Consider the following 22,960-nt stretch of genomic DNA (forward strand, 5'->3'; position numbering starts at 1 on the left):
ACACCTCATGTATCTTACTTAGAGCCTGGACACACCTCATGTATCTTACTTAGAGCCTGGACACACATCATGTAATCTTACTTAGAGCCTGGACACACATCATGTAATCTTACTTAAAGCCTGGACACACCTCATGCCATCTTACTTAAAGCATGGACACACCTCATGTAATCTTACTTAGAGCCTGGACACACCTCATGTCATCTTAGTTAGAGCCTGGACACACCTCATGCCATCTTAGTTAGAGCCTGGACACACCTCATGTAATCTTACTTAGAGCCTGGACACACCTCATGTAATCTTACTTAGAGCCTGGACACACCTCAAGAATACTTCAACAAACAAGTGTAGTTATAAACGACCAAGTTTAATCAACGTTTCGTTATTGTGACCATCAAAATTTCCATTCATTTTAGTTGACGTCATATTTGGCGTAAGAAAAGACATGCAATCCTCTGGAACAGAGCTGCACAAGTTACACTGTAACATTAAAGTCATGGCAAGGCGCTTTTTCAGACGAATATGCAAAACGAACAAACACATAGGATGCTAATACATATATTTATATAAAGTTCTATAGCCAATCTCAAAGATCAAACATAAATTGGTTTCAATAGCTCCCCCATAATTAATATACGGAACAAGAATATTCTAATCGTTACTACTATCCTATGATACGATTATTCGGTATCTCTTGAGTAAAATTCTGCTTCTAGCTTATACTTGCTTATCCTGTGGAACTATTATCTTCTTACTTTCTATTTTTTAGACGTCATGCCCATCAATGGCATTAAATCTAGTATCCTCTGTTTCTCGCTTCTGCTACCAACCCCCTAAGCCTATCATATGGAACTAGTATCCTCTGACTTTAAATTGTTCTTCTTCGATGCCTGAGTCGTAATCTCCAGACTGTCCTTCGCCCTTTTCAACTTTTTCTTCCGGGCCGCCCTTGAATTCTTGACTTTACGACCTTCGTCTGACGACTTCGCCCTTATCTTTTGCGGTGTGGAAACTGTCGATGTGGCCTTCGTCTGGACATCTTTGACCACTGCTTCTGGAACTTCCATCCGGGTCACTTGCACTACTTGCAGCTCCTTCTGTATGGTGGACGGCTCGTTCAGGGCGTCTTCGCTTGGAATATACGGCCCCACTAGGTGGCCTTGACTCAGCTCTTCTTTCAGGCCGGAAATGGTCCGCCATTTTGGTGAAAGAACTTTGCGACAATAGATGAGGTTGGACACCTTCCTTGCGCGGCCGCACCACTCTCGCCAAAATAAAACCTGGTGAGTGGACAGAACATTGGTCATCAGTTACTCATTATAAAAAAAAAATCCGTATAATATGTGTGTTGATGAGCTGAAAAAAAACGCTTGACTACATACTTGAGAACTCTAGATTCGTTGTACACTTTTGTGCTCAGCGCCAATAGGCAGCAAGGGAACTTCTCCTAGGTAGCTCTGTAACAGTATTGATAACAGTAATGCAGGTGTAGGAGGCGCGGTGGCTTAGTGGTAAAGCGCTTGGCTTCCAAACCGAGGGTTCCGGGCTCGAATCCTCTTGAAGACTGGGATTTTTAATTTATGGATCTTTGGGCGCCTCTGAGTCCACCCACCTCTAACGGGTACCTGACATTAGTTGGGGAAAAGAAAAGGCGGTTGGTAGTTGTGCTGGCCACATGACACCCTCGTTAACCGTAGGCCACAGAAGCAGATGACCTTACATCATCTGCCCTATAGACCACAAGGTCTGCAGGGAAACTTTTACTTTACTTTTACTACAGGTGTGTATATAATGTCTGACTTTCTGACCTGTAGGAAGGATGAAGGACCATTCAAGGCATGCTGACTGGCTGTATAATGGCGTTTTTGAAAGGATGATTTGTTAGAGCGTCTGGTTGTTTAATTCTGAATTAATAATATGTCAGGAAGAAGTAAGCCGCTCTATATAAAGGATAATAGTTTACTAAAGTTATTTGATAGATTGCTTGAGAGTTTCTTCGCTACTTTGTGGTGTGGAGGGGAGATGAACAAGAGAATACACCATGCCATTCATTTCTATTATTATTGCATGCTTTCCATACAAGCCCCTTCCACAAAGGTCAGACACTAAACACCCTGTACCCGACCCACCCCCTACACCACACACAAGAACCTACGTGCACTGACCTTACTACTGGGTAACAATGACACCCTGTACAAAGCTACTTGTAATAAATATTTATAAAACTATGTGGATTATTGGACTTGAAATTAATTAGCATAAAAATAATTTAAAAATGAGATTGGGGGATGGGACGGAAGGAGCATGTCTAAAAAATAATAATAGATAGCTATTGCCGTAGCTCTATCAAATCATAGTTAGCGTTTTTACATACACGCCTTTTATGTTTGTTAAAGTGTTACATACAATACAATGGCAGACGTTAGTCTTTCACTTTGGCTTGATGATAAGGGAGGGCACTACTTCGCTCCAAAATCAGAACTCACTAACTGGCTACTGCTAGAATAATGCTGGTGTACATACTCTAGTGTTAGCTGGAGTTCTTTATGTACATACTCTAGAGTTAGCTAGAGTTCTTTATGTACATACTCTAGTGTTAGCTAGAGTTCTTTATGTACATACTCTAGTGTTAGCTAGAGTTCTTTATGTACATACTCTAGTGTTAGCTAGAGTTCTTTATGTACATACTCTAGAGTTAGCTAGAGTTCTTTATGTACATACTCTAGTGTTAGCTAGAGTTCTTTATGTACATACTCTAGTGTTAGCTAGAGGTATTTATGTACATACTCTAGTGTTAGCTAGAGGTATTTATGTACATACTCTAGTGTTAGCTAGAGGTATTTATGTACATAATAGAGAGAAAAGAAGACAACAAGAAACAGAAGAGAAAATGACGTGATGGAGAGACAAACAGAGATAGAGAGGAGAGATACAGAGAGTTAAAGAGAGATAGAGAGGAAAGAGACCCAGAAGGAGAGAAAGAGAGGAGATGAAAAGGAGAGAAAGGCGAGAAAAGAGAGACACAGAGAGAAAGAGAGAGTCAGATGGATACTGGGCGAGAGAGGGGGGAGAAAAGACCGAAAGAAAAGGAAAAGTGAAATACAGAGAGAGACAGAAAGAGAGACAAAGAGAAACAGAGACAGAAAGACAAAGACAGATCGAGAGACAGATTGACTGTCTCAGAGAGACAGAGAAAGGGACAGAGGAGGCAGTGAGAGAGACAGATGGAAAAACAGAGGAGAAAGAGGGAGAGAGGGAGAGACAGAGAGAGACTGAGAGACTGCGAAATAGACAGATGGAGAGACAGAGGGAGAGACAGATAGAGAGACAGAGAGAGACTGAGAGACTGCGAAATAGACACATGGAGAGACAGAGAGAGACTGAGAGACTGCGAAATAGACAGATGGAGAGACAGAGGGAGAGACAGATAGAGAGACAGAGAGAGACTGAGAGACTGCGAAATAGACAGATGGAGAGACAGAGAGAGACTGAGAGACTGCGAAATAGACAGATGGAGAGACATAGGAGAAAGATGGAAAAAGAGACAGAGGTAGAGGCAGAGGGAGAAACAGAGAGAGACAAAGAGACAGAGACAGAAAGAGACAATAAAATGATGAGAAAGAGAGAGATGTACGTATCTCTAGGATGTGCTATTCTATGGAAACACTTCTCGTCTGGTTCACCTCAGTCTTCAGTAGTATCGGCACCACACACAGGCTGTAGGTGTAGTAGACCAACCACAGACACGTCTCCACGTCCGACCGGCTAATAGACGAGTACGTCCTGACCACTGGAGACTCGGCCGTTGTGCTCGTCTTGGTGTCATTCTCAAGGTCGTCGTCCAGCTCCCAAGTGACGTTCATCTTCTGAGGCAGTGGCTCTGGGTAGATCTTGTCAAAGGTTATCTGCAGATCTGCACAACACACCAGACATGACGTCATGTACACGGGGTGAAGTGCACTGACAGTAAACAAGCAAAATGTAATTGTTTTAAAACAGAGCTTATCTAAGGGTGAAAACTCCGCACTTATAATTATATCTCCCAATAAAGTAGAAGCTTTTTCCCTTATTCGATATCAAACAAAATAATTAACTACCAATAATTAATTGACTTATTGGTTAATTTTGTATTGATTCAATAATTTTTTTTTTTAATTTCACCTTGATCCAAGAATGGGTGTGGGAGAAATAACGTGTACAATTGTCTAAGGGGATACACGCTATGTATTTAGCCATATCAGTGAATACTGAAGGATTAATTTCCAATGTTGCTATGCAACAAATTAATTAAATTACCACTTATTAATTCGCTAATTGTTGTTTTTTTAATTGATTAATGTAGTGTCTATACCGATGAATAATTGTGCAAAGTTTCAACTTGATCCGAGAATGGGTGTGGGAGAAATAAGGTGTATAATCTTTTTACCAGACAGACAGACGGAGTTGATATGAGCTTAGTGAAAATAGATCGATGATAGTGGAACAAGGGTTTTTTCTGCCTTGGATTTGGTCAAAAAAAATATATAAATACATCTCAAATAAGACTGCGTAGCCATGTGATAATAACTTGTAGTTGATCTTCAGGCTCGAAGACAAGTTTTATTATTTGTATGGTGGAACATGAACTCTTTAAAATGTGTCTGTCCCCCTGTCTGTCTTGCAAAGTTATATGGGTCTATGCAATGAGAATACACGCCAATGTTAGATTTACTTTTCACATACAACGACTTCAAAATTTGCACTGAAAAATAAGAACATTGGCTTTTAATATAAATATTAAATAGAAAAGATTAATTTAGTACATTCATATTTACTGATAAAAAAGGACAAAGGAATATTTAGAAATTTATTTCTAGTTTTGATTGGTGGAAAGTGAAAGTAGCCCCGCTTAAATGACAAAGAGCGAAAAAAATAATTTTACACTCATATTGGATTTCTCTTAAAAGAAAATAAAAAGTTAATTCTGTTCTTTTTTTAACTCTACTAAAAAAAATGTGTGAAAAATGGAGAAAAAATTAATACTTTCAAAAACAAAACTTTTCTAAAGAAAAGAACCGCTAACTACTGCCATTTTGATGAAAATAACAGGGTTTAGTTCCCTTTCTGGTAAATGCTTAACTAATATCGTTGGGGGGAGGGGAATAATTTTATTTTTATAGAAGTGTTTGCCATACCCGTACCGTACCCTCCCACCTCCCACACGTGACGCAGGTCTAGAAACCTAATAATAATAATAATAATAATAATAATAATAATCTGGCAGCGCCAGAGAATGACTACTCGTTCATTTCTAACATAATAATAATAATCTTTATTATCCGTAAGGAAATTTGTCTTACAATTTGTGCTTTACACCAAACAAAAAACATTATAACTATAAGAAACCAAAGTGTACATTCACACCAGACTCACTCATAATTTACATGTGACAACTTAAGCTAATGTCAACATGCGTGGTGGCTGAGTAGTAAGGAGCTTGACTGTCGAACCGAGGGGTTTGGGGCTTGAATCTCAGTGAAAAAAAGGAGCTTTTCAATTTCGTGATTTTAAGGACGCCCTTGAGTTCACCCAACTCTGATGGGTACCTTAAATTAGTAGTTAAGGCGGTTGGTCTTTGTTCTAGTCACATGACACCCTTGTTAACCGTCGGCCATTGAAAAAGATAAGCTTTACATTCTCTGTTCTTTAGATCGCAAGGTCTTAAAGGGATACTTTACTTTTACATTCTAACTGTATAGCTTGTACTCAGAGGCGTCCTTAGGAGGGTGGCTAGTGGGACAACCGCCCAGCGTATTAGGCGGAGGGGATATAGAGATAAAGAGAATCTTTTCTTTACAATAATTTTGGGCCCTGATATGTCACTCGCCCAGGGCCCCTTGCACTGCTAAGGCCGCCTCTGCTTGTACTCACAAGGACCGAAGACGATGAAGAGGCCGATGGGAGACGTGGCGAACAGGAAGGCCAGGCTCAGCCAAACGAAACTGCGGACGAATTTGAAGTGCAGGGTGGCCTTGATCTCCACGTACATGGCGTTGTAGTGGTTCAGGGCTGACACCCCTTTCCTCATGGCTGCTTTGAACCTCCGCTCCCTGGCCAGGAGCAGTATTAGGGAGAGCACCACGGCGATACAGGGCAAGGTGGCGAACGACATGGCGACTATCTTGTACCATGTGACATCTGGCGAGAAAACAAAATGAAGAGGCGGGGGAGTTGATTATAATGGTTCAAAGTTGGAGGACAAGACTTAGAAAAATAAAAACCAGAATCATTTGAAAATTATAAATGGTTGAGTTCTTAAAAGGCAGCTAAAATTTGCTGCAGCGTTATAAAGTAGAGCACGCAAGCATTAGCAAACACATAGCAGCACATTAACACACATGTAAATAGGTCAGGTTCTAGAATAATAAGAGAGTTCTTTTGATTTGTGTTTATTTAGCGCATAAAAGCGGCAAAGAAAACGGCAAACCTTCTCCAAAAAAAAAAAAAATCATCCCACCCACCCACCCCCTTCCTTTTCAAAGTATGACCACACAAGTGATTGGACCAGATTGCACTAAGCATACTTTAAGTGGCATAATGGCGCGCTATATACTAATAAAAAAAGAAGAAAGGTAAACATAGCATTATGTTGACGGGAATTTGGCGTCGTCAAAGATGAGGTTAAAAAGGGCAAAGGTCAAAGAACTCCTCCCTTCACCCTCCCAACCATTTCTATTTCCGGACACTAAAGATTGACATGTAAAAACTTCTAAGATGATGTATACAAAACAATATTGGCAAATAAAGAAAGAGTAACATTAAGAGTATTACAAAAAATTGGTTAAACGAGTATGTTTGTATTTGTAAGTCGCACCTTAGTGCCAGCTGATTTTCGCCCTTATTCCCGATAGCATATTTAAAAATAACTTGTTACGTAGATTTTTTAAATGTGGTCGAAAAACTAGAGATAGATGGTAGCCTTTCCGGTGCACAAAGTGTCGATAAACAATTTTTTTAATGTGCATGATCATTTTTTGTACACTTTATAGCATTGCAGAGTCAAGCGTTTGAAACTCTTCCGACTACAGGACAAAATAAAAACAATATGAAGGAAGCAATAAGATATTCATAATGTGACAAACTTAGTATAAAACACATGGGCAGCTAACAGATAATATAGATTTGATTAGAAGATACAACATCCACATATACATATATGTATGTATTTTTGAAAATACGTATCAATTCATATATGTTATTTATTTGTCAACTGTGACATTCAATTTAGCGTCCTTGACATTGATTACTTTATCGTGAAAATTTCGACGCGATGATGGTGTTATGGGAAGTAACTGCTGAAAAAAAAAAGCTTCATTATTCAATGCCAGTTCTTTCCCATTATGTCCACAGTTTATAATTTCAAATCGAGACAGATTTTTTTTTCTGACGATAACTAGTTACAGAACCTTATTTTCCTTTCAGAATTCATGTGTATGTCTTAGTGCTTTCTTTTACCGAATCAGTGGAATGATCTTATTAAGTTTGTGACGGACAAACAGACAGACACAAAATATACAATGACAGGTATACATACAAACACAATATAGGACTAGACGTAGTAGAAAACTAAAGTAGACCAACACAGTGGCGTAGCAACCGTGGGGCGAAAGTGCACTTTGCGCCCGTGCCCACAACCAATAGGGGCGCCAACAGGATCTTGTAAGGATAACAAATGTGTTGACTGTAAGAATTGAAATGTTTAAAATTAAGACATTATTTTACATTAAATCAATGTTATTGTTATTGTTAAATTACATTTCTGATAAGCTTATCAAAAGAGTCGTGAAGCAAGTTATGCATTAAAGGAAAGTAACTCTGAAACTGTAATTACAGCGTTTCATTAAATTCTAACATAGTTTTTATTATTATTACTATTAAATAGCAATAACAGAAATAGTAATGTAAACTGCAAATTTGTAAATATTATAAAGTGCTTATTAGATACTTTTATTTATTTTTTGTTTAATTGGCATATTGTTTTGTAATATTACGGTATGTATTTCCCTGTCGAAATACACAAAAACATTTTATTTGTTTACAGAAATTTATGTCTTCTTTGTTACCATAGTTTGGGCACATGTATTAAAGTGTAATCACAAATGTTATTAGTAATAAACTCATACATAACAATTATCAAATATCGTTGTTTTACTAATACATGTTGAGTTGGCTATCAATATGAAAATGTATATGCACAATTATGTCTTCACTCTTATTTAGTCTAAGAACCCTCTACTGAGCAGATCAACAAGGAGCTTGTGCTACACAAATGCTTGTTTCCTATGAAGTTGATTTGAAACATTCAGTCAGGACAATTGCGCCGTGGGAAGTCCCTTGGACCTTGATTTGTTGTCCCGACCCTGTTAGGACAATGTTTACTGGTTCCCATACCAGTGACAAACAATACACATTCAGAGTATCTGAAGATTCAGCATGTGACTCGGAATCCTAACAAGTTACATGTTTGACCAATGATACATTGACTTTGCAAATGACCCCCAAGTTTTAGGACCTCGTTCTAGTTGAGGAACAAGTACCTTGTGTAGTGTCTATCTGATGAGTAATGTTTTCTTGGAAATGTACTGTCACATTAAATACAGCTGGTGACATACAGTAGGACATCCTAGTTTGATATTTGAGTGTAGCCCATAGAACTCATGCTTCTGAGAGTGAATACATTTAGCCTTGGGCTTTGTTGATAGCAGTCAGTACGAGGCAGTGACTTTAGAAAGTTAGTAGTGAACAGTCATTGAAAGGAGCAAGAAGAGAGCAGTTATTATAAAGCGCTAGTAGTGACTTGTAGCGAGCACCCTGTTATTACTATATTTGTCAAACATACTTCTATAAAGAATTGCTACTGATTAGACTTAGATTACTATTATTGTGTATCTCATTTTCTATATGGTGATTCAAGATATTGTAAATATTAAACGTATCATTTTTTGTGTCTGCCAGAGGCGTAGTAAGGGGGGAACAGGTGAGCGCCACGCGCAGCTTATAATTCTATGTGATGTTCATGGAAAATGGGATAGAGGGCGCCCATAATGTACCTTGCACCGGGCGCACGTTTTGTTCACTAAGCCTCTGGACTGTCTGCTATATGAAGTGTTATTTCCTCATTACGCCTCTGGACTGTCTAATATATAAAATGTTATTTCCTCACTACGCGTCTGGACTGTCTGCTATATAAAGTGTTATTTCCTCACTACGCCTCTGGACTGTATGCTATATAAAGTGTTATTTCCTCACTACGCCTCTGGACTGTCCGCTATATGAAGTGTTATTTCCTCGCTACGCGTCTGGACTGTCTGCTATATAAAGTGTTATTTCCTCACTACGCCTCTGGACTGTCTGCTATATGAAGTGTTATTTCCTCACTACGCCTCTGGACTGTCTGCTATATGAAGTGTTATTTCCTCACTACGCCTCTGGACTGTCTGCTATATAAAGTGTTATTTCCTCACTACGCCTCTGGACTGTCCGCTATATGAAGTGTTATTTCCTCACTACGCGTCTGGACTGTCTGCTATATAAAGTGTTATTTCCTCACTACGCCTCTGGACTGTCTGCTATATGAAGTGTTATTTCCTCACTACGCCTCTGGACTGTCTGCTATATAAAGTGTTATTTCCTCATGAGAGATGTTCTAACGTACAAGTATTTAGCCTGATTATGCCTACATTACAATTATACATTTATCCTGATTGTGCCTACATTACAATCATACATTTATCATGATTGTGCATACATTACAATCATACATTTATTCTGATTATGTCTACATTATAATCATACATTTATCCTAATTATGACTACATTATAATCATACATTTATCCTGACAACGCCTACATTCTAACACTATAACACTAACCCTATTGTCACCAACGACCATCCAAAATGACCCAGTCACAACAGTGGTGCTTAAATCGTTAAATAAAATTGAACTATCTGATATCAACTTTTCACTTGTAAATTATGAGTGAGTCTGGTGTAAATGTATATTTTGGTTTTCTATGGTTATCATGTTTCGTTTGGTATAATTCCCAAATTGTAAGACAAATGTCCATAAGGATAATTAAGATTTTTAGTTTTACTATTATTATTAAATTTGGCTTCCCTCACATTTAACTTAACGGAAGGTGACCAAACATTGTATTTCTGTTTTCTAGCCTTTTCTACGCCACTGGACCAGATTAATACAAAACATATGGTGGTTTGATGATGACCACTTTTGTCATCCATGGGGCTGAGGGCTTTGATTTGTGAACTGAGGTTTGGTGCCTCCTCATGTGGCTGGTGAGACTAATGTGAGCCCGGAATGTGCGGCTGCCCACTGGGCAGGTTGTTCCAGCTGGAGCTAGTGTCGTTTGCCTTGCTTTTCTTCTCTGATGCTTTTCTTCTTCCAGCGCTGTTCTCTTTTCCGCATTAATTTGTGCGTCAGTTTTCACAGCACGACGCCATGATACTCTATCATGTGCTTCCGTCTCCAAGGTGGCTGGGTCAATGCTGAACGCTTCCAAAGAAGCTGTGAGGGTGTCCCTGAAGCGTTTTTTTTCCACCTTGTAATCGCGTCTCTTCTTTAATTGACTATAAAGAAGTTTTAAAAATTCAGGAGTCTTCCATTTTGCAGCTGAGACTGCAGGATTTTGTGAATGCTCTAAAGACAACTCTTCGAAGGACTTCAATATCAGGATTTTTTAAAATTAATTTTACAACATTTAGTATTTTTCTGAGACATGCCATGTGTGAGTGGTTCAGTTGTTGTTTTTTTCTGCATGTTTACTATATACTGTCCACGTTTCTGAGGCAAATAATATTTTAACAAGATCAACGTAGTAGAAAACATAAACAAGACTAGATCAACATAGTTAAAAAAAACATAAGGTAGACTAGACCAAAATTGTAGGGTACATAAATAGAACAAGATAACATAGTGGAAAACATAAAGTAGACTAGACTAACATAGCAGAAAACATAGTGTAAACTAGACTAACATAGCAGAAAACATAGTGTAGACTAGACTAACATAGCAAAAAACATAGTGTAGACTAGACTAACATAGCAGAAAACATAGTGTAGACTAGACTAACATTGCAGAAAACATAGTGTAGACTAGACAAACATAGTAGAAAACATAAAGAAGACTAGACTAACATAGCAGAAAACAAAAAGTAGACTAGATTAACAAAACTGAAAACATAAAGTAGACTAGACTTACATAGCAGAAAACATAAAGTAGACTAGACTAACATAGCTGAAAACATAAAGTAGACTAGACTAACATAGCAGAAAACATAAAGTAGACTAGACTCACATAGCAGAAAACATAAAGTAGACTAGACTAACATAGCAGAAAACATAAAGTAGACTAGACTAACATAGTAGAAAACATAAAGTAGACTAGACTAAAATAGCTGAAAACATAAAGTAGACTAGACTAACATAGCAGAAAACATAAAGTAGACTATACTAACATAGCAGAAAACATAAAGTAGTCAAGACTAGCATAGCAGAAAACATAAAGTAGACTAGACTAACATAGCAGAAAACATAAAGTAGACTAGACTAACATAGCTGAAAACATAAAGTAGACTAGACTAACATAGCAGAAAACATAAAGTAGACTAGACTAACATAGCAGAAAACATAAAGTAGAATAGACTAACATAGCAGAAAACATATAGAAGACTAGACTAACATAGCAGAAAACATAAAGTAGACCAGACTAACATAGTAGAAAACATAAAGTAGACTAGACTAGCATAATAGCAGAAAACATACAGTAGACTAACATAGCAGAAAACATAAAATAAACAAGACTAACATAGCAGAAAACATAAAGTAAACAAGACTTACATAGTAGAAAACATAAAGTAGACCAGACTAACATAGCAGAAAACATAAAGTAGACCAGACTAACATAGCAGAAAACATAAAGTAGACTAGACTAACATAGTAGAAAACATAAAGTAGACCAGACTAACATAGTAGAAAACATAAAAGTAAACTACACTAACATAGCAGAAAACATAAAATAAACAAGACTAACATAGTAGAAAACATAAAGTAGACTAGATCCACATAGTAGAGAATGAATTGCACAACAAAAGCCAAAGAAAACTATAAATAACTAGTCGACCGGTGGCGTAGCATACGCCGCTATTTTGCAGGTCCGGCCTTAGGCCACTGCAACCTATGCGACCGCAGTGGGCCTCGCACTTTCATAGGACCCGCACTTTCATAGGACCCGCACTTTCATATGACCTGCGCTAATTCAAGGTGTATAAATTATTGAATTAAACCATTTATAACTTAAAAAAGATTTCCCGCGCCCTCCTGTCGATTTACCAGGAGCTCCTGGAAATCTCACGAAATTGCAAAATATACGAAAAAGTTCTTAAAATATACGGAAATATGTAACAAAAATTGTCATTTTGGGGTGTCATTCCCTACCCAAACTTGGCCCCGCAAAATCCATTTCACATAATGCTTAAGTCCGGCCCTGCCATTTAGTGACGGGTGAATATACATATTAGATTACTTGTTCTCTTTCCATGACTTCTTGGTCACAACGGTTAAGTCCGGCGCTGTTATTTAATGTTTGTAAAATGTTTTACATGTTTCGGATGTTCCTTTAGAGTTAAAGATAGTTTACTTCCTAGTCCTAACCTCCCGCAGGACGCAGGGGGATGGGAGCGGGCAGGGTTTGATAAAATCAAACGACAGTCCAGCGCGCAAACTGCACGACCAGGCAGCCATCCGTAGTGACGGGTGAATACTACTTGTTCTCCCGCCCTCTTGTTTTTTCGTTTGATAACTATCCGCAGAAATAAAAGAGTGATCTTTCCTTTACTTCTTCTTCTTCTCATCCAAACTCTTGAGCCGTGAAGAGAATTATATATAGAGATTACCTTCTTACGTAAAACAGTAATTAAAATACAGAGACATTTTTGTAGTAGCGATAAACAGACATAAAAAAAACAGATAGAAAAAGTCATTAAAAGAAAAGGTCAAAAGAAAGGCATGTAGGCAGACAGACATAAAGTCAGACATCTCAGCAGACTTTGGCACTGCCATGGCACAGTGTCCCACCTGCTCCCAGTTCATTGTCCCACCAAGGCATACATATCGGGTAGTGGGTGTCTCCTTGAATCAAGCTCTCAATGTCCACACACAAGACTCCACTCACAGAGAACACCAGACTGGTCAGCACGAGAAGGTAGCTGATGTTACGGCAGGCGCGTCTCCAAATGTCCTGCCAGGGTCAAGAGTGTTAATTACATTTTAAAACTAATAAAATTAAAAAAAAACATTTTAACAAAGGTTCTACAAGGGAAAGAACTGTACATTTACAGCAATATATATCAATCTTGTAAGATTTATTTCCCTTTTATGTATCAGACTAAATGAATTAATTATTAACTGGTTAATTTTTTTAAATTAATTCATGTTTTGTTAATTACAATGAATAATTGTGCAAAGTATCAGCTTGATCCGATAATTGGAAGTGGGAGAAAAAAACGTGCACAAAATTTGTATCTGACAGACATACTGACAGACAGACAGACAGATTGGGTAAGTTGATATAAGCTTTGTAAAGCGAGCAAAAGATAAAACTGTTTTTAGAAAAAAAAAAGCTTAAGTATTTAAAAGTATGTCAATCTCAATTATGTACAATTTATTTCTCTTTTTCAATATTAGATACAATAATTCATTATCATATATTGACTGACTAATTGACTACTTTTTAAATTGATTCATGTTAGGTACAAAAAAGAATTGTGTAAAGTTTCAACTGGGTTCAAGAATGGGTTTGGAAGTAATACACTTAGCCAAGGGACAAAACCCAATATATTTAGCCATATATCTTAATACTGAAGGATTAATTTCACTTGTCGGTGAAACCCTAACTGTTATGAATCTTTTAAGCCATAAATGAACTCCTCCACTAAATTCCAGCCATCCTTCGAGGTTTTAAAATGTTCCATTAGACAAAGGAGTTAGGTTTTTCTGTGTGAGAAGAATTTCTAAGGAAATGTCGTGAAAGATTAGTATATTACACTGAAATATCGTTATAAGAAAGATTATACATTGAAAGTTTAAAAGATAAAATAAAAGAGTACATGATGAAAGATTATAAAATGAAAGAATAAAAGGTGGTAGATTTTAAGATGGAAGATTAACCTATAAAAATGAATGTTCATAAGTTGAATATAAGAAAATGAAACGATAAAACATCACCGGGAAAAGATTATAAGATGAAATGATTATAAGATGAAATGATTATAAGATGAAATGATTTTAAGATGAAATGATTGTAATAGGAAATCTTATAAAATTATAGTTCAGTGTCTTGCATCCCTAAAGATTAGCTTTTTTTTTTCCAAGAGTTAGCTAGGTGTTGAAATCAATCTAGGTCACACAACTACAGCACAGACAACACGTGCTTCGGGAACGCGGCGCGAACTTACCCAGACGATTTCCGGTCTGCCAATGGAGATTGCCCTCTCGATGATCATGGCCACTAACATGCTGGATGTGGCAATCATGGCGAAATTGTGAGCCCACAGGAGGAGAAAACATGGATACACCTATGTAAGAGTTGACGAAAATAAAAATAGAGTCAATTGTCCTTTGATCATCTAATACCTACATAGTTCGTATTATATTTTCTTTACGTGTAAAACTAAGTTCATAGAAATGAAAGGGAAGTAATTCTTGAAAAACATTAAGTTAAATTCTTAATCTTTGATTGTTTCCCTTTGCTTGCAACGTGTAAGGAAAAAGAATTAAATTAAAAATAACTTATTTAGAAAAGAGTAGTGATACAATTTATTTCCTTAAAAACATATCCTGCCTGGGAATGCATTTTGTTTCTGACATTGGAGGGCCTCAGGCATAGTCAGACTAGGCAGCCTCCAAGGACCTCCGACCGGTGGGTGCCTCGCACAGAAATAAAAAAAAAATGCAAACCTTGGATCAGATCTGAAACATAGAAGAGCACTAGGACTCTATGTTTACTAGTCAAACTCTGTCTCTACTTCGGAAATTGCGAAATATGAATTTCATTTATTTGTCGATTGAGGTAAAGAGATAGGCAGCTTTCTATTAAATTGCGTGATTTTTAATTTTAGCACTTTTTGATTTAGTGCCATCTAATTCTATTCGCCCTGGGCCTCCATTTCTCTAACGCCGGCCGTAACATACTACTTCAGAGGCCACTATACCACTGCTTGTACATCCTAAACAAGGATGGCTGCCTGGTCGTGCAGTATGCGCGCTGGACTGTTATTCAGTTGTCTTTAATGGTCCAGGGATCAAACCCTGCCCACTGCCATCCCACGTCGTCCTGCGGGAGGTTTGGACTAGGAAGTAGATTATCTTCAACTCTGAAGGAACATCGGCAACATGTAAAACATGAAACATTCCTTTTAGACCTGGCGATCTATGAGCCCGATGATATGTAGTTCATCTGTTTCTTTGGCCATCGGGTGAGCCGCCCTTTACCCAACTAAAGTTAGGCAACTATTAGAGTTGGTTGAAGTTAGGGGCGTCCTTAAAATTAAAAATCCAAGTCTCCACTGAAATTCGAGCCCTTGACCGCTCGGTTCGGAAGCCAAGCACCTTACCACTCATCCACCACTCCCAGGAATGTAAAATGGTAAAACGGAATGTTAATAGCTACTGGTAAACATTCAACAATATTTGTACAATGTTTAAGAGTGTTCTCATATAAATGTTTTTTCCAATGTAAATTTGAAAACAAAAATGATTTGATAATACAAAACCCGTGGTAGTTATTTTTTTTATATATAAAATCTACAAACATTCCATAACACTTATATAGGGATTTATAATTAAAGTGAGTGTAATGACATTGTTACCTGTCAAAGAATATAAATATAAGTAAGTCTCAGTGTAAATACTACTGTATGTCTCGGTGTCAATACAACTGAATGCCTCGGTGTAAATACAAATTAATGCCTCTATGTAAATACAACTGAATGCCTCGGTGTAAATACAAATTAATGCCTCTATGTAAATACAACTGAATGCCTCGGTGTAAATACAAATTAATGCCTCTATGTAAATACAACTGAATGCCTCGGTGTAAATACAAATTAATGCCTCTATGTAAATACAACTGAATGCCTCGGTGTAAATACAAATTAATGCCTCTATGTAAATACAACTAAATGCCTCGGTGTAAATACAAATTAATGCCTCTATGTAAATACAACTGAATGCGTCGGTGTAAATACAAATTAATGCCTCTATGTAAATACAACTGAATGCCTCGGTGTAAATACAAATTAATGCCTCTATGTAAATACAACTGAATGCCTCGGTGTAAATACAAATTAATGCCTCTATGTAAATACAACTGAATGCCTCGGTGTAAAGACAAATTAATGCCTCTATGTAAATAAAACTGAATGCTTCGGTGTAAATACAAATTAATGCCTCTATGTAAATACAACTGAATGCCTCGGTGTAAATACAAATTAATGCCTCTGTGTAAATACAACTGAATGCCTCGGTGTAAATACAACTGAATGCCTCGGTGTAAATACAACTGAATGCCTCGGTGTAAATACAACTGAATGCCTCGGTGTAAATACAACTGAATGCCTCGGTGTAAATACAACTGAATGCCTCGGTGTAAATACAACTGAATGTCTGGGTGTAAATAAAACAGAATGCCTCGGTGTAAATTACAACTGAATGCCTCGGTGTAAATACAACTGAATGCCTGGGTGTAAATGTGTTGATATATATTCGATTCCATTCAATTTTCTATTTCTGGCCAACATCATTTTCTTGCACCATGTTACGCCAATGTAGGTTTTGGGGGGGGGGGTTAACTTAATAATGGACGTACCTGAACGTGCTGGATAAACTGGTGAAAGGTTTGACCCATCCAGACGTAGAAAGGTCCAGTGATCATCAACAGACAGTGAAGCTCGAGATACAGTTTGAACATTGGCTGCAGGACTAGACCACGGAGGAAACTAGACTAGAGGAGGACGAGGAAGACATAACAAGATTCAAAGTTTGGAGGGGAAGATGGGGGCTACATTAAAAATATACTTCGTTAGGTCAGTGCTATCTAATTTATTATTATAGTAAAAACTTCAAACCTAATTTAAAACCAATTGTAATTGAAATCCTAACTAACGTTGAATCTTAAATTAACCACTAGTTAAATTGTTAAATGTTACTTAAACTCACAGCTGAGCTTTAAGTCCTAACATAATACCTAGCATATGTTTCAATTACCTATCATCAACTGTAGTCATCAACTGTACTTGTGTCTTAGAGACTTCACTAACTTTGGCGTCCCCTCTTAGTTCACATACATACTACACTTTTCCCCCTATTTGCCAAGAAAACAATAACAGTAACTCTGTGGTTTAAATCTCTGAGTCTAGTATATTATCAATTGTCTCCCTTTGTTCACATTAAAATATTTCCAAATATCGTTATCAAAGTGCTGGCCAACGACTTTCAATATGTTTGTGGTTCTAATGTCAGGACAAGATAATAAACTTAATAGACGATCATGTGATGTCAAAAGAGAATGAGGAAAAGAGAAAAAAAAAAGTGCAGAATTGATGAGATATTGGTCCAGGAATAGCCCCCAAGAATACAGTCTCCCTAACAGTCAAGTTTGTAGTGTAGCATTCTGAATCTTAATTTTACTCTAACATAATATATCAGTCTTAAGAGTAAAACCTGTAGTAAGATGACCAAAAAAAAAAAAAAAGGAAAAAAAAAAGGGGGGGGTGAGGTTTATCCCTCAAAGGTGTGCGCATGTGTTACTGACGTGTATCGAGGAGGGTCATGGGGACTCGTGTGGGCAGACAAAAAATTATTTAGAAGTTATCATTCTTAGCTTTGGCTTTAGATGTCTTTGAACTGATGTTAGCTAAATCTGTTTAGCTAAACACGAGTTTTAACTAAAGCTTTTCTTGTAAACGATATCTAGCAACAAACAGCTAGATTAGCTTCAGTGGCGTAACTAGTGATTTGGAGGGGGGGGAGACTTGACCTCTTTAGGGGCCCTGCATTTTGATTTTTGAAATCACGCCATGAGATAATAAACTAATATTTAATGTAAAAACACATTTCGGGCACTCCTTTGGGGGCCCCGGTAAGGAGGGGGATTTTCAAATTTGACCCTCTCCTTATAAACCCTGCGTAGTACAGATCTAGTACCTTGAGGACCCAGATGCCGAAAACGTTGAGGCCCAGGGTGATGGCGACCAGCCAAGGAAGATAGATCGTGACGAAGCAGCGCAAGTGGTCAGATATTCCCAGCGGGTTGTTCTCGTTGAAGTTGCTTCCCTTGTGCCGGCCGGACATTATCTCCAAGGGCTGATCATCCTCCGGCACGACTATATCAATGGCGTACCTGGCCATACTCATCTGACCACCGTGCCTTGAGCCAATGAATATAGCATCAAATGGTGTCAGAGGGTAACGTCAGAGGCGACATGATACAGTGTAGTGGGATCTATTTTCTTTGCTCAATGTCACAACTTGAAAACATAGCAAGAAAAATATATTAATTTCAATTTAAATTGATATGTCCCAATGTATCAATTAAAAAAAAAAACAACAACGTTTATATGGCGCAACTTTCATGTTGTAGCAAGCTCAGGGCGCTCTAGTTCAGTCTCCTTTGTGACCCGTGCGAGGGGGGAGGAATATCTGGGAGAAGGTTTCCTTGCTGCCTTTAAGCTCTCAGCAAACACATCTCGTTAGGGACTCAAACTCTAATCCCCTTGATAATCAGTCAAGCGTTTTATTCCACTCTGTCACATATTCCACATTTTAACAAATTATCTTATAAATATATATAGACTCTATATAATCCATTTGTGTCACATCGGGGCCGCAGTTTGCACATCATTGAACTAATCTAACACATTTAATTAGATGGCTTCATTGCACCTGTTGTAAAACCATGTTGGTTAATTTTGTTTTAGATATAAGGAGGCGTATTAGGGGTAAGACAAAGAGTTATACTAAATGTAGGGGGGAACAATTTAAACTTGTAATTGTGTAATATGAGATCATGAGTTATTACTGAAGCGTTCCTCAAACTGTTTTCTGCTAAGGGGCTAAGAGTTGTTTGTAGGTCAATCAAATCAATTTATTGTTTAATTGACAAAAAATATTGTATTTTTCACTTTAGTTATCAATCCAGAGATAAATATTAACCAACTGAAATGGCATTATTACAATTGTTTCAAACTTTTAATAAGCATAATATTTTTTTTTAATTCTTTATAAAAAAAAACAAAGATTATCTAATGGGGAGAACCCCGCACTTACAACTATCTTTCAATAATGTATAAGTCATTTCTCTTATTCAATATCAAACAAATAATTAATTACCAATAATTACTGACTTATTGGTTAATATTTTAATTGATTCATTTTATATTAAGTACAATAAATAATTGTTTAAAATTTTAACTTGATCCGTGAATGGGTGTGGGAGAAATAATGTGAACAATTATATGTTTTGCCATATCTTTGAATACTGAAGGATTAATTTCCCTTGTCGGTATCAAACAAAATAATAAATGACCAAATAGTTGACTGACTATTTTGTCCTTCTTGAAATATGTCTAGTTTCTGCCACTGAATATTTGTGCAAAGTTTCCACGATGCGAGAATAGGTGTGGGAGAAATAACGTGGACAAGCTTTTTACCAGACTGACAGACAGACAGACAGACAGAGTGAGTTGATATAAGCTTTATAAAAAATTTTTAATAAAAGACATCGTTTCATCTTGAAAATATGACTTTTAAAGAATGTATTTAGTTTTTGCTTGATACGTCTGCAACACTATCGACTCCTATCAAAACGCCTCTACTTGCGCAATTCTTCTCTACTTTCTAATGTCAGAACACGGTCGAATTTCTCCCGACTATCTTGTATCGTTAATTTAACGACTTTTGTGGGATCCAAATAAAGGTCAAGGGGACAATCGTCTTACTCCCAACTCAAGATGACATTACGTGCAGCGAGAGGCTCATTACAGTCAGTACGTCCTCTCTACCTCCTGTGTGTCTCTCAAATAATAGTACTGGCTAGCTCTGCCTCTGTTTTATAGCGCTTATGTCAAGTTGTTCTGTCTGTCTGTCTGGTCAAAATCTTGTACAGGTTATTTCTTACAATTCCCATGTCGGATCAAGTTAAAACTTTGTACAAATATTCAATGCTGATGACAACACGTGAATAAAAAAACAACGTAAATAATAAGTTGATGAATTAGACGTAATTAATTAAGTTTGTTTTATATTGGAAATGAAATAAATCTACGACAGGTGACCAGTGAAATAACCACACAAAAAATGCAGGCAATTAGGTTGTTAGTTACACATTTTAAACTAACTTTTGTCATAAGCACATCAATAGCTCAGTGGCAAAACACGACGGCCTTCCAACATGGAGGCTTGAGTTCGAATTTAGACACAACCAACGTTTTAAACAAATCGCTTTTGAAAAGAAAGCACGGAAACCTTCTAAGATACCCCCCTTCTACCAGATACCCCCCCCCCTTCTACCAGATACCCCCCTTCCCTTTCCACTGATCCACAAATAGGAATTGAACATTACGCACTGAGCATGAGATTGCGTTAAACAATTAAAAATTAATAACAAATATTACCAGTCGCACAAATTAATTATTTGTAGTCTTGACTCTAGATCTATTAAAAAATATTTGCATCAATGATTGAAAATAATCGATGCAGTTTCACTCAATATAACCTTAGGTGTTGTTTTTTAAAAGTATTAACTTTATTTATTTATTAGACATAATTTGACCTGCGTATTTTGTTACTAGGTTGAATAAAGCACTTCAGCTTTGATTACAAAAAAAAATGTAGTTCTAGACTAAATAAACACCTAGATATCGGCATGTCCGATCAATTTTTTACTTTTTTTCATATGAATCAGAAAAAAATGCGTTGAATTCTGTGAAGTACATAAAAAGTTAAAATCTAGATCTACGTAAATCTAGAACTTGATTGAGGTGATAGATTTAAATCCTGTATTACTCTAAATCTACATCTAGGATGGAATCACATAACTTTCTATGTATATATCTAGATCTACACTGTACCTAAAACTGGAGCATTTTTCTGTATGTCATTAATAACTAGATTTACATTAACATGATCCAGATGTACAAAATAATATTTTAAAAATCTTAAGAAATTTCATTTCATTTCTTGTTACTACCATAACCATTGTAAATAAAAATATATAGATCTAGATCTAAGATCTATCTAGACTAGATCAAAACACAATGATAAAGGCACATTCCTTGTATCATATGCTAGGACAAATGTGTACAAATGCTCCTTCTTCCCTACCCTGGTCTAGTTGCCTGAGTCAACCAGAAAAACCAATGACTAGGCAGAATTTAAATCCTTAATTAACATGAATGACTAAATTGAACGCTTAGAACTTAATCATCTTCTTTTTTAAAGTAACGTCTGTATTTTATAAGATAAGATATGATAAGATAAGAAATGTTTACTTTTAACAACGTACCTTGGTAAAATATGTTTACATTCTGATCAAGGCACAATGAAACAATGTGAGTTTAGCTCGGTGCAAAGTAAGATGCGCAATTCTGTCAATGTAGAATACTGTCTTTTAGCTGTGATAGTTTTGTATTGATAATGTAGATGTTATGGAGTGCAGATGTTATGGAGTCTAGATGTTATGGAGTACAGGGGCGGACTGCCTATATATGCATTGGGTAAATGTCCGATGGGCGTAGTGCCACCGATGGGCTGCATGGATGCCACTATATATTAAATTGATAAATGTTTTACAATATTCTTTTATAAAATGGGTCCTCTGAGCTTCGTATTTAAAAGAAATCTCTCTACTGTGTAATGCTATTTTAATCTAACACATTTTTCGAAATAATATAAAAACCTACATCCTGTAGACAGTGCTACTTTTATGGGCTTCAGACTGAGCGATTAAAAAGCAACATAAGGCCTATATTTCTTGTAAACACATAGAGCTCACTGTATGCATGTGTACAGTTATCGATACTCAAACTTAACATGATGATTTTGAGGACAGGTATGCCTATATCTGGATGTCCATCATATGATATGCAATTTATTGGCCTGATTGTATAGAAATTTATAGATATTGACACCCAGATGGAGTGTATTATATTTGATTTTCTGACTTTTATTGAATTTTATTAAGATGATGCAAAAAGTAACTAAGATATAGGCAAAGATAAGACATTAGTATTAGAGACATATTTGTGATTAGAATAAAGATGTGTATAGATAAGAATCACTTTCTTTCCACCTTTACTTTTAATCACAACGCAGCATTTTGTTTGTTTGTTTGTTTGTTTTTTTGTTTGTTTGTTTGTTTGTTTGTTTGTTTGTTTGTTTGTTTGTTTGACTGAATGTTCACGTGCTAAACTGGGATGTGTAATTGGTTTAGCAAGCAAAATCTAAAAAAAGACTTTTAAGAAAAGCTTATATAAAGGAAAGAAGTCCACATTTACAGGTATATCTCCGAAACATCTGAACAGGACGCTTTTGTACCCCTAATAGAACACCAAACATAAAGTTAATTTACAGGAAAATCAAAATCCCAGACTTCGCTACCAAGACCGCTTGGTTCTGAATCCATGTGCTTTACCACTCAGGCCACCATATCCCCATATCAAAGCAATACTAATAATTTCGTTATTATAATTACTAACAAATTGTATTTCATAGAGCACTTTTACAAAGTGTAACGCCCAACATGATATGACAACCTAACAAACACACAAAATAATTGAAAAGGCAGAGTGATCTAAAGAAGGTTTCAAGTACATCTAATGTCTTACTTGAATATAGTAAAGCATGAGG

General features: G+C 36.8%; 1 protein-coding gene across 1 annotated transcript; it reads right to left on the bottom strand.

The window, feature by feature from the left end:
• Positions 1-357: 357 nt before the first annotated feature.
• LOC106053896 (uncharacterized) lies at positions 358-21,668 on the bottom strand. Its single transcript, XM_056004937.1, has 8 exons — positions 21,618-21,668; positions 18,260-18,582; positions 16,923-17,057; positions 14,512-14,631; positions 13,133-13,295; positions 5,911-6,177; positions 3,684-3,913; positions 358-1,280 (listed from the first exon to the last, which is right to left on the bottom strand). Exons 2-8 carry the CDS (start codon positions 18,467-18,469, stop codon positions 843-845), a joined length of 1,563 nt encoding a protein of 520 aa, XP_055860912.1. The 5' UTR covers positions 18,470-18,582; positions 21,618-21,668; the 3' UTR covers positions 358-842.
• Between the last annotated feature and the right edge of the window lie 1,292 nt (positions 21,669-22,960).

Source organism: Biomphalaria glabrata, chromosome 11 (genome assembly GCF_947242115.1).
Source record: "Biomphalaria glabrata chromosome 11, xgBioGlab47.1, whole genome shotgun sequence".
In the NCBI taxonomy this organism is placed as follows: Eukaryota; Metazoa; Mollusca; class Gastropoda; family Planorbidae; genus Biomphalaria; species Biomphalaria glabrata.

Bases quoted from the DNA above. Each gene is read 5' to 3' on its own strand.
- LOC106053896 (XM_056004937.1), bottom strand. From the start codon at position 18,469: ATGAGTATGGCCAGGTACGCCATTGATATAGTCGTGCCGGAGGATGAT. The intron at 14,632-16,922 runs GTACGTCCATTA...ACTCTTACATAG, and splicing joins AGTTTATCCAGCACGTTCAG to GTGTATCCATGTTTTCTCCT. The intron at 13,296-14,511 runs GTAAGTTCGCGC...TGACCCTGGCAG, and splicing joins GCAGACCGGAAATCGTCTGG to GACATTTGGAGACGCGCCTG.